The sequence below is a fragment of the Leptosomus discolor genome, chromosome 2 (assembly GCF_034619465.1).
Source record: "Leptosomus discolor isolate bLepDis1 chromosome 2, bLepDis1.hap2, whole genome shotgun sequence".
Taxonomy (NCBI): domain Eukaryota; kingdom Metazoa; phylum Chordata; class Aves; order Leptosomiformes; family Leptosomidae; genus Leptosomus; species Leptosomus discolor.
In genome coordinates this window covers 45,021,021-45,033,738 of record NC_141392.1, presented here as the reverse complement: position 1 = coordinate 45,033,738, position 12,718 = coordinate 45,021,021, and the positions used below count along the sequence as shown (strand labels likewise).

Sequence of the window (12,718 nt, the reverse complement as noted above, 5' to 3'; positions counted from 1 at the left end):
CTCAGCAATTGGGATATTTCCATGTTTTGTAAAACTGAATAAGTGAAAAACAGCAAAAGAAATTGTTGTCACTGATGACAGCAGACGTTTTCACTAGAACTTTGAATCTTGTTTTCCATGTGTGTTAAGCAATTTATATTGTTTATTTAGCAAAATTTAATAGGAGTGAATTATGTGTACACTTCTTTTCAGAAGGGAAATATCTGTCTAAGGAAAGTGAAACTGAAGACCTCAATGAAAAGGGTAACAGTAGCAAGAAGAGTTTAAAGACATTAATCTATTGAAAGATTAATTGTACTTTGGAAGAAAAAGGTTACTATTTAGAGCACAATATTGAGCAATACTAGATGTGACTGCAGAACTACAGAGGTCCTAAAACATAAGCTGCAATCCAACTGTTCCAGTGTGAAAATGGTAAGCATAATGATTTCTTTCCAGTATCAGGCTAATATAAACAAAACTGAGGCCATCTAGATCACTTAAATTAAGATTAAACGGTAAAGTGTAACCACATGAAGTAGATGCATCAGCACTTTTACCTTGGAGTTCCTATTAGTTCATTTGTACTGACTGAAATAATTACAGGACAGCTGCACTAACAGGGTCATCAAGCACCTGAAAAAACCATCCAGTCAGCTGTAAAAACTGGCATTAATTGGTGTAATAATTTTCTTTACTACTTGCAGTTGCTCAGTATAAAGGAACAAAGCAGCAAAATCACTTATACAATTTTTTCGGCTAATATTCATATGGGTTATAAAAAGTCAAAGTGAATATATTTTACACATTAAGATTTTGTATATTTTCAAATTAAGGTATATTTTTACCCACAAAGGTGTGATTTGAGAACAGGCTACAGCAAGAGAAGACAAAAGCTCAGCTTTACAATCCTGATTTCAACAGTGAAGGCATCCATAGCCTTGGGGCAAGTCTATCAGATTATTAGTATCAGATTCCTCATCCCTGAAAATGGGATTTCATAGCTGTTGTGAGGATTATTGTTTGTAATGATCTCTGAAGACTGAAAACACTCCCAAAGTATAAACATAGGACTTTTTTAGTTACACTTCAAAGATGTCGACAAGCAACTCTTCACAAAAAATCTGGGAAGTTTAGAAACTGTACTTACTTCAAGTCTTTGAACAATTTCTCTGATGTCTTCAGTACAATTATCTGCTGCAGACAGAAGAATACATTCTCCTCTTTCATAAAATATTTTGATGCTCATTAATCCAGATGTCCATCCAATAACATCTCTGCAGGAGCAGTTAAACACAACATTTTTTGATTCCTTTTCAATCAACATGATAAACTCATTGGAGATTCCAAGGAGACATTCAATGTCAGCAGACTGGCCAAAATCTCGTGCAATCACATTCCACATAATTGCTCCAACACTGAATAGATGTGCATCTTTCCTTGGTTTCACTTTTTCCTTTTTTTTTGCCCCTAAAGTAATAAAGCTAAACTTTGCTGAAGTATCCACTGTAGCTGTGGTGACAAAATTTTCTGCCAGATCTTTCAAGTATTCTTGACGTGTCCTTGTGGCCATGGCTCGAAATTTTTCTGACTTATGTGCTGCATTTTCAGCATTAATAACTTTAGCTAAAAGGAAGTCCCTAAAGACTGCTGATTTGGGGAACGTTACTCCTTTGGGAATGGGTGGACCGAATGGAGGTACATCTTTTGATCGTGAAACACCAACACTGGAAATAGAAAGAAAAAAATACAATGGTTAATTCTTTAAAAAAAAGATCAGACAATAAACAGAACTGCTATCTCTGCAGTCCATTTACACAAATCAGTTTAGCTTTGACATGTCACTTTTCAGACATTTTAGACACAAAGGAAACTCATCGGGTTGTCTGTTTTAAAATTGCTTTTTTCTTTTAAATATATAAAAGACATCATAGATGTATCTTACTAACACTAAAATATTAAGGATGACTTCTTAGGGTGTCACTGTCTACTTTCTTTAATGGAATAAATATAAAAATGCTTTGTGAGACAAAAATGAAAGAAGTATTTAAAAAAAATTATTTTATGTAAGTCTGGCTATCATTTTTAGCTGTCATTCAGTTGCACGATCTTAAAACTAAGAAATATAAAAATAGAAAAAGAATTTATTTTAATCCTCAGACATTTTGCTACAATGAGGTGTGAAGACAAAGAAAATGTATTGGTGTCAAATGTGTCTATAATGGGAGCATTCTGCACCTGTTTAAGTTGTCTACTCTGTGTTCACAAAATTTCAAAATACCTGCAATTCTTGATATAGACAGTTCACAACAAGAAATAGGAATATTTTCTCATTGATACAATTATGCTTACAATTGATATGTACATAATGTAGTTCAACTGAAAAAGGATTTCAAAATACTGTGCAAGCTACATACAACTACTACAAGTTTGACTTAAATGCAGTCACATTTGGGATGACAGACAGACACCATTTAGTAATAACAAAAATGTAACTTATGAAAAGTCATGTATTATTAAACATGAAAAAGCTACTGAAACTAATCAAGTTCTAAAATACAGCCTAAGTTCTAAAAGACAGCAATATGATCCGACCTCATGAGGTACTTTAATTTCATTCTAAACAACGAATAAATAACATTTATACATGCTAAACCTGCACCACTATGCTTTAAGTCCTGATTATTTGCACAATTCCCAATCAGTTCATAACTATGCTTCTACCCCAGATACCGTGCTAGAATTCATGATGCAGTAACCTAAATGTGAGTGTTAAGGCCATCTGAAATTTGAGATATACTCCCCAAAAGTCCTCATTCATATGCTTAAAGGCCATGACTCATCCCAGTGTCATCTTGTCATACTCAAGGATTTATACAGGTCAATAGCCTTCTGAAAGACTTTATTTTAAATCATTTTGAAAAAGGAAATGTGCAATACAAATTCTAAATTAACTTCTATTGCTATGTCTGCAAATCTCGTTATATCCCCATTTTGTAACCATAAGTCAGCAACACAGTGTTCTGCATACACCCATTTAAGTCTACAAACTGTGCCCTGTAACTCTAGATATGTGCAAGGGAGACACAGGGCTTTCAAACTCAGGGAAAATGTAGCAGAAATTTTAAAACTATATACATTATATCTCTAGGAAATACAAAACTGTTAGAAGAGGCAGTTCCATTGTATTCTTAATAACAAACTTAAATAGGTATAAGGCTCTACTCACCTATAACACACATTTTCAGTGCAAGGATTATGCACTTTGACTATGACAAATACATGTTGAAAGTGAGAACGAATATTTTTTGGAGTAAAAGGAAGTGCTCCTGGCTCTTGGAAGACAATGGTAACTATGTCATTTCCTATATGTCTTTTCCTTAGCAGCTAGACAAGAAACATGCATTGAAAAATTAGTTATAAAAAAATCATCACAATGTCTTCATTTTAGCAAAAAAAAAAAAAAAAACCACAAAATAAATGAAGCTTAATTTTTTAAGACATAACTTTTAACTAATCATATCCTGAATAGCTACAGATAAAGGATATTGGACTGAACTTCAAAAAGATTGGGAAAGGGAACTGGGCTAAGGTCACAAAAATACTAGTGAATTCTCTTGCATCTCCACACTAGTTCTGCATAGTTTCTGCTCATTTCTCTTTTATTCTATATTTCTCTTACTTTAGTAGATCACTTGACATTTCTCACGATCCAGAGAACTGTACATCAGTTCCCTCTTTACAGTGTAGTATACGCCTGTATACGAAAAATGTAATATTGCTTTTCTTCCTCAATAAACCTTCCTTTTCCATGTTGCATTTTTATTGAACATTGTCCTTAATATTATGAGCTTAATTATTTAAAAATTATATTATAATGAATATTCATCACAAATTTTAACAACTGCATACTTGAGAAACACAGCTGAGACTTATGGAGAAACAATAGCTATTAGAAACTCATTCATTAAAACATTATTCTTCTAATTGGTAGCTTTAATCATCAATATATATTTAAGGAATAATTTAAAGTACTAAATCATTGTTACAGGCTAAAGCTTAATAAAAACTACAAAACGTATCTAGAAATAAGGGACCACTTCTCTCTCTCCCCAAAAAATCCCAACACCACAACTCAGTAAAATGATGTTCACTTTCCTCATGGAAGTCTATAGTATCTCTCAAATTTTTATATATATATATATTTTTTTTTTACACTTTTTTTTTTTTAATATCTTTGCTTATAAAAAAATCCATGTGTATTACTAGACGGAAAAAAGTAGTCTGGTATGCGCTATATTTTAAACGTTCACCCAAAGCCTGTCAAAGACCTTTCCTTGTCAACTAATAGTATACAGACTCTGACAGCTTTACCTTAGCTCACGTGTAACTAAAAAGGATACAAGAATAAATTTATTTGAAAACTTCATGATGGACCAAGTAAAAATCTCTCTATTGAGCTGATTACACAGAACATAATTAATAAAAGAGTATTTGCTTGTATTTTCTCAGTTCCATTAGAAGTCCGTATTTCAGCTACCAACAAAAAAAGCAAAGTTGCACATGCTAGAGCATAAGACCTACAAGTTTGTTTCATTAGATCTCCTAAAATAACACAAAAGATGGTATTCTAAAGGTCATAGAAGGGCCATGGCTACAATTTTAAAGCACTCAGTATGTCTATATTATTTTAAACATAATCAAAATCTGAAATGCAGATAAAAGAAGACCTCTGATGAAACTTTAAAATAGGTGTAAGAACAGAAAACAATATTTGACGCAAGTCATGTGGCTCAGTCAAGTTTTCAGGCTTTGAAGACTAAAATCAAAATAACCGGCTATTGAAGAAATTTAAGCTATACAGTAGAAGTGCACTACATGGAACTGATCACAGAACTAAGTGTGTCAGGTATACTTTAATTTGCTGAGCTAGTGAACCACACAATTAGGTCATAGCAGTGAAGCAGAAGTTCATGTTTAGAGGTTATTATTATCTCACAGGTTGGAATTTACACCGCAGTTAGATTTGTAAGAATCCTTCCAGTTATGAGGTACAAGGTGATTCAATTCTGCCTTTGTTATATAAATAACTGTCTAATTAGTCTTTCTTGCTATAGCAGTTCATGCCTAAGCCTATACATTTCCACAGAGCAAAATTACAAAAAATCAGAATGCAACATCCTGTTTAAAGTTATTTCTCAAGACAATCACTGTTTTCAAGAATATTTTCTACTTTTGTAGACCTCTTTAGGAGGTTCTACTTCCTATCATAGGTTCCTTAAGCAAGAATAGCAGTCACTTAATAAGGGGTAAATTTTAGAAATGTTTGAAATTTTACTAAGTCAGGTCATCATTTTTAAGAACCTTACCAAGCTTGCAGAGACCTTAGTGATTTCTCCAACATTTAAAAATAGAATCACTGTAACATTGTTATAAATATCATGCATAAGTGGTCAGTGAACTTCAACACAATGCAAAGGCAAAGCACAGTCACAGCTGTGCGCAGAGTATCATAATGCAAAGAACTTCTAAAGGGCAGAGAAGTAAACTGGGGAGATCTGGAACATGGAAAGAAGTGCTTTAGATAGGATAAAAGAATAGGAAAAGAATAAGGAAAAGAATAAAGTATTGAACGGAGAAGAAGGAGGGAACACATACTTCCCTGGGATGTGTGAGATAAGGACAGCATACTGAAAATGAAAAAGGAATTGAAGGAAACTGGAACTAAGCAGAAAGATTTAGAAGAAACCCTTTTCTAGTTTCCATTCTATAACCTAGATTTTCCTCTCAACTTTTACCTCCTAAGTTTTTTTTTCCACGTTCTCAGTTTCCCCTTCCTCTCCCATTTTGAGGTCTGCTCAGGTTTGGGGGTTTTGGGTGTTGATGTATTATTAATTTTTTAAAATCTGCCTTTCTAACATACTCTAAAGTTAGACTAAAGAGTCTCATGCCAATGCAGAGCACAATAGGAACTCTCAACAGGGTGCAAAGATTACAGAGGATTACTTACAGTAAGGAGACATCAAACACACTTTGGCACCATTCTAGCATCAGTCTAAGCTGGCATGGTAGAATTTGAAAATGAACCCAATCAAGTATGACAGACAGCCAAAAGGAAATCAGTGAAGTTTTATATAAGAATACAAGACATAGAAAGGGAAGTCCAGGAAGGAAAATATGTTAGAAAAGCAGAATCCATTAGAATAAAATTATTTATACCAAATATTAATTTCGAGATTTTTAAATACTCAATTCTTAATTTTCAGATATGCATCTCTGAAGAAAAGTACTGTCTTAAAACTTAGCATATTTACAGGTTATGGCCAGCCATAAAAATCTACCCACTTCTGTTGAATTTTAATTGCCCAGTCAAACTGTGAAACAACAAGGAATTCTTGTTGAAATAGCAGAGAAATATACTCTTCAGTCAATTAAATGATGAAACATTATGTGATTATGTTTAAGTGATGAAAATCTTTGAAGTATTTTAGTATATTTCTAAAATAAGTGGTTTCAAAAGCTTTATTTTCAATTTGTGTTCTTAACCAGTACCAAAACCAGAAACAAACAGCAAAAGATATTTCATCAGAGCTGGTTAAACTGAGTTTGGTACAGCCACGTGTCTTGTTATCCCAACCATTTTAACAGTAGCTTAAATTTAACAAGTTTATTTCATTATTGCATATCTGTTTCATTTTTAAGTATCCATTAAACCAGGTGAAAACTGATTATCTGAACTGATTTGGATTAATTAGGTCTGACCACGTGTACACAAGCAGGCTGCAAATGCGTGAATGGGAAACTTGCAAGGGAATGATTTGGAAAAGGATGTTGCAAAGGTAAAGTTTAAAGGGGAAAGCCTTGAACTATGGTTTGAAGAAAAGGCCTGTAAAGGAAAAGAATCTGGCCACACCAGGGCTGGTAGTCTTTTCTGTCCTAGGGAAGGAGCAGCTGACTTGAAAGTTCCCAGCCTATGTTGCAGCCAAAGTGAAAATTACCTTGCTCTTTGGATCTCCTGCTGGCTCTAAAACTAGAGGGATGTCCTGATCAGGGACCAAGCAGGGCGTAGTTATGTCCTGGAAGAAGCAACAAACAATTCTGGTGTGGCCTATTTTTGGCTCACAGGTATTTGGAATCTAAGCAACGCTCAGTGCCTGCTCACTGAATGTTGTAGTCCTAGATGATGAAGAGTGACTCAATACCTTGCCCAGTCATTACCAAACAAGGGACATAGGGGTAGGATCCAATAACCTCGTTGCCAGTACATACTCAATAGGCTAGGAAAAAAAATAACTATTGAATGGGAGTCTTCATTGCTAACTTAACCTAAAATGAAGTTTACCATGGACCCTAACTTCCCCCTACTTGGGTATGTAGAGGTAGTGAGCCAAACCCTGAAAAGATGAACAACATTCACATTCCACAGCACCTGTAAGACTCTCTCTGTCTTGAGCACAACTGATGCAGCTGCATCTGTGGTCTTCAGCATCTAAAATGTCTCAAGGAAAAAGACCTAATCAAGTTTCATCCTAGCTTGTGAGAAATAACACTGTTGATACATTTCACACTTCAGTATGTATTTTGGAACTGAACAGTAACAGAAGAAAATTAAACAATGATTATAGATTCCTTTTGCACATTAAGGCTGGCTAAATCCTGGTCATCAGGGTGTGCTTGTCACATTTCATTAAGACAGTGTCCATGCTGTGCAAATATTGCTAGATCCCAGACCTAAAAAAAATAATGTGGTGGGTCTTCAGACAGGCATACTACTTGAACTTGGAAAACTGCCACATTATTTTGATCCCAAGAAAGCCATGACTAACAACATGGTGCTTCTATTAAATATTGAACCTGTTAAAGTGACAATGATAAGAGCTTACTAAAACACTGTGGAAAGGAGTGCTTGTTGCTGGGGAAAACCATGGAGGTAAAATTGGAAGATTTTGCTATTGACATGAATTGGCACCTAACTATAAAGACAGACATGTAAGGAAATTATAAGAATGAAAGGAAGGCACAGGAAGAAGTGAAAGGACAGTAATAGGGAGTGGCTGAGCAACACAGCAGTGAAGCTGACAAACAGCAAACAATTATGAAAATTAGCAGATCATGGCAAGAGGATATCCTGTTCTCACAAACAAGGGAAAGTAATGAAAGATAACATAAGTAACAAACTCCAAGTAAGGCCATATTTACTGTCAATGCCTGTGATTAGCCATCAAAATATGAATCTTTCCTTTCATGGCAAGCTCATTCAGTGTATTATATCTCCTTAACAGCATACAGTTTTCTCTACTTACATGCGCTTTCCAGTCAAAGATTGTTATGACTGATTATGGTCAGAACAACTCCTGGTGTGTTTACTAAACTAATTCTATATTGTAATAGCGTGTGAGAGAAAGTTTAGAGAAGTGGAACAATCTCAAATCAGTGATGATGAACCTATACCTTGATTACTAGCTACTGGCACAGTTGAGTGTGTGATATAGCTGAATATTCTCTCTTTTGAAAGCCCCATATTTTAAGATGCAAGTCACCTAAACTTTCATATTACTCATATGGTGAAGAGTTTCTGCTTTTTGATTCCTAATTTAGTTTCTTTAAAATACATCTAAATCCTAAGTGTAATGGAGTAGGTATTTGCAGTTTTCTTAACTGTTCACTTGAAACAGTTCTTCAAACAGTTCATTATGCACTGACTATTTAAAATACATATACATTATATGATTTCCTCCATTTCGATTCTCATTTATCCTTTCTCAAGAAATTTAATCAATTTCTTTTATCATTTTATTGCTGCCTTGACACACCTCTTCCTTCCCACAAGACCTGTTGATAGGGTAGACATGAAAGATACAACTCACATATAGTTCAAAATTGGTAACTTTTGTATGATGTTCAAAACAAAAGTGAGATAGCACCTTTATTTCATAACAACCCTCCAAAACGACTGAAATCTTTGTATCTTGCATGGCAATGAGAGAATATTCTAAAACTAAGTAAATAAATCCAACACTTATTTCTGCAGACCTAGAAAAATGCAGAGTAGTAGCACAGAAAATTACGAACTACCATCAGTCTGACCTATGAGCAATTCTACTGCTTTTATTTTTGTGTTAATGCTGATATATTATACCAAATGTGCTTGTACGTTTCGATTCAGTCGCAAGAAATATCTGAAACAGGCAAGACAGAATAACCTTACTGGTGCACCGCACACTTTGAATGCTGTGCTGGTTTTTAGCCACCCTTAATGCTTTAAAGATAGTCTGAATTACTACCATAAGCAAAGGGAATTCTCCAGAAGTAAAATAAGTACGCTGCAGTTTTTCTGTCTTCACAAGCAGACACCTTGAACGATAGAGTTAAGCTGACTGCTATTAATAAGCATTTCAAGATCTGTAATATAATGATTAAGTAGAATCTTTTAAAAATCTTACTACATGCATATTTCAACCACAAGACTATTTTGAAGCTTCATTACATTTGATGTTTAAAACATACATAAGATGTAAATCCAGTCCAAACTGAAAATAACTCATCACCACAGGCAACATTCCTTTTAATAATACCATGAAATGGGGGAGATAGGATAAGTTCCTGAATTATATAGTATAAAAATCCTATGAGATTTCTAATGCCTTATAATATTTCAAGAAAAAAAATACAATTGAGTCATACTTCATATAAAACAATTCCATTTTAATTCAGTATTAGTTTAAAAAACACTCAATGCCAAACATTTATAATGTAAAATTACAACAAAAAGTTAAAAAACATACCTGTTGCCTGTTACTGGGCATGTATGGAAGCATTGTTGATACATGAAACATTAACTCATAATCTTTATAGGTAGTATAGAGGGAATGAGTTCCTGTTGAATCAGCTGAAAATGAATTTAAGCGCAAGAAGGTCAGTAAAATAGAACATTCATATTACTTTCTAGCACATCACTCAGCATGCTACGATTTAAATCTATTAATGCGATTTAAACTTCTTTCGATAGAACAAAACCAGTTTGCATCAGCTAAAGATCTACTCTTTAGAGTAGAAGGGTCCTGAACGAAATTGCCTGAAGAGTTTGCTGAGGCCTAAATGATGTAATTTTGAATATACTGGCATTTCATGAAAAAAAGAACAAACACTTAGCTACGTGAGTATAGCTTTACATAATACACATTTTCATTATTTAAAAGGTTAATAAGGACAATTGACTAATCCCACACTTTACCAAAAATAAATTGACAATATTACTTCAGATTTGACATTAAAACATGCTGCAGATCAGACATTTTAAAAACATAAAATATATACATAAAACATAGTAGTGTCAAATAATTTTTATTAGGAATTTTAAAATTATTATAATACATTTCATGTATGATATGACTTAATATTTTTATTTATTCTAATTCAATGTTTACTAATAGAGTTAGCATTTCAGAGTGTCTACAGAAAATTTGGTGAGTTTTACTCTGTAGTCATAAATTAATCCTTTTAACTCACCTCCTTTATTATGTATGGCTTAAGTAAGTAACTTAAAATCAGGAGGTTGAGAACACCCTATTGAGCAAAGACAGCTATCAATTTTTCTTCTCTTCTTCCATGTTCATTCATTTTTTTAAATATAATCTTATATTATCTACACCAATAAACATTCTCTAGCAGTCTCTTCCACACACTGTGTCCGGGTTTGAGCTAGAACAGGACAGAATTAGTTCTGTTCTAGCTCAAACCAGGATACATTGTTTAAGGCTTTGGGGTTTGGTTTTGTTTTGTTTTAAATAGTAACTGTATTCCAAAAAGAAATTGATTGGCCATGTTAGTTCTCCGTTAAAAATATATAAACGTACACTTAAGTAAAATTCAACAGTAACCATACTGTATCTGCAGCCCTAAATCTGAAAATATTTATGTGTGTGTACAATTCTGAACACATTCTTATTACAACTGGCTTCATCAGTTACATTTGTACAGTAACAAAATCAACATTATTAATATTGATGTAATATAAATTAGTTACATAAGAAATAGGGAGCATAATTTCCACTGACGTTTCTTACTTAAATGTTGCTAAAAAAAGCAAACATTATTGCATTCTATTTCAAAACCTTTGTTGAAAATATAATTCCATTACAACCTTTCTACAGCATTTTAGAAAGACAGAGTTTGAAGAGATAGAAGGACAAAATAAATTATATCGTGAAATACAAATATCTGCTTAAACTACATCAATCTCAGCAACCCTACTCCCTGACTCCTTTTGCAATTAGATATTAAAAAAAGTCAAATTATCTTGAACAGATACTGCACAAAACAGTCCCTTTAAATACTTATTACAGAAAAGCAGATTCCTTACCCTTGAATCAATGCTCTCCTAATACAACTTCCTACTTGAATACTTTTGATTTAGCACCTTGACTTTGGAAATTAGCTAGCAGGATTTTCTTTGGAATTTAGTCCCTTCCAATAAGCAAGGTGAAATCTTCTAACTCAACAGATGCTTTACTGAACACCCGCTAAGGTACACTGTGATTAAGTTTACATAACAGTTGCTACTACAAACATTACTCTGCTGACAACTGTAGTGAAAAAAATTTTATCTGGACTGAAATTTTTGCACTTCATTCCTTTCTGAACATTAGTCTTATTTCATAAATTTAGAGAAAAATGGACTAATTTTTTTTTCCAGTTATGAAACACTTCTGCTTTTTTTTCAGAAAAGCATCTTTTATCAAACAAAAGTGAAACAGCACTATTCCTCTGTAGATATAAAATTGCAACTTTTCCTCAATTTCTTTCACCTTCATTTCTCTCTTTAACGGTATGAGGAAATTAAATGTGAACATAATCCAATTTAATATAATCCATAATTAAAGCCTAAATATTACAAATGAGAATATTAACGTTCCAACAATAGTATTTTAATTCCTCATTTGTAGTAGACTGATATGTTTCAAAACACACACTAAACAAATTATATAGGGTTGAATTAGTAAAGTTTTCTCTAATATTCTTATTTCTTGATGTTGGGATTTAGAATTGCACGCCATTAAAAATGTACTAAAGGGCAGAAAAGAGCTCGCATATATTCCACGTTCTTCACCTTTGTACTGGGTCTGGCTTGGATGGAGTTAAATTTTCTTCACAGCAGTCCACACGGTGCTGTGTTTTCCTACATGTGATCAAAACAGCATTGCTAATACACTAATATTTTAGCTATTGCTGAAGAGTGCTTGCACAGCATCAGGGCTTTCCCTGTTTCTCACACTGTCCCCCACACCACCCCAGGGAGTATGCTAGGGCGGGCAAGAGTTTGGGAGAAGACATAGCAAGGACAGCTGACTCAAATTCACCAAATACATATTCTATACCGTAAAATGCCATGCCCTGCAGGAGAACTGGAGCTGAGAGAGTTTTTCCATGGTAGCTGTTGCTCAGAGACTGGCTGGGCATCAGTCTGCTGATGGGAGGTGGCAAGTGATTGCCTTTTCATCACTTGGTTTTGTGGGGGTTCTTGGCTGGTTATTTGATTCTTGTGGCAGTGGGTTGTTTTTTTGGTGTTTTGTTGTTTGGTGTTGGTGTTTTGAGGTTTTTTTTCCTTTCTTTCCTTCACTTATTGAACTGTCTTCATCTCAACTCACAAGTTTTTCTTGTTTTTGCCATTCTGATTTTCTCCCCCATCCAGCCGGGGGGTGAGTGAGCAAGCGAGTCGGGGCTTATCTGCCAGACAGGT

The 12,718-nt window shown here is 34.0% G+C and overlaps 1 protein-coding gene across 3 annotated transcripts in view; it reads right to left on the bottom strand.

Moving 5' to 3' along the window:
• SIPA1L2 (signal induced proliferation associated 1 like 2) overlaps positions 1-12,718 on the bottom strand; it is an 89,949-nt gene that overhangs the window by 58,359 nt on the left and 18,872 nt on the right. For 2 of the 3 annotated variants that reach the window (XM_009949487.2, XM_086460998.1), the window contains exons 5-7: positions 9,765-9,868; positions 3,209-3,366; positions 1,130-1,706 (exon numbers count right to left, since the gene is read on the bottom strand). In XM_009949487.2, the coding sequence (XP_009947789.1) occupies positions 1,130-1,706; positions 3,209-3,366; positions 9,765-9,868 (839 nt within the window). Of the gene's footprint in view, positions 1-1,129; positions 1,707-3,208; positions 3,367-6,977; positions 7,056-9,764; positions 9,869-12,718 lie in introns of all 3 variants that reach the window. The other variant, XM_086460997.1, reaches the window with a different exon arrangement.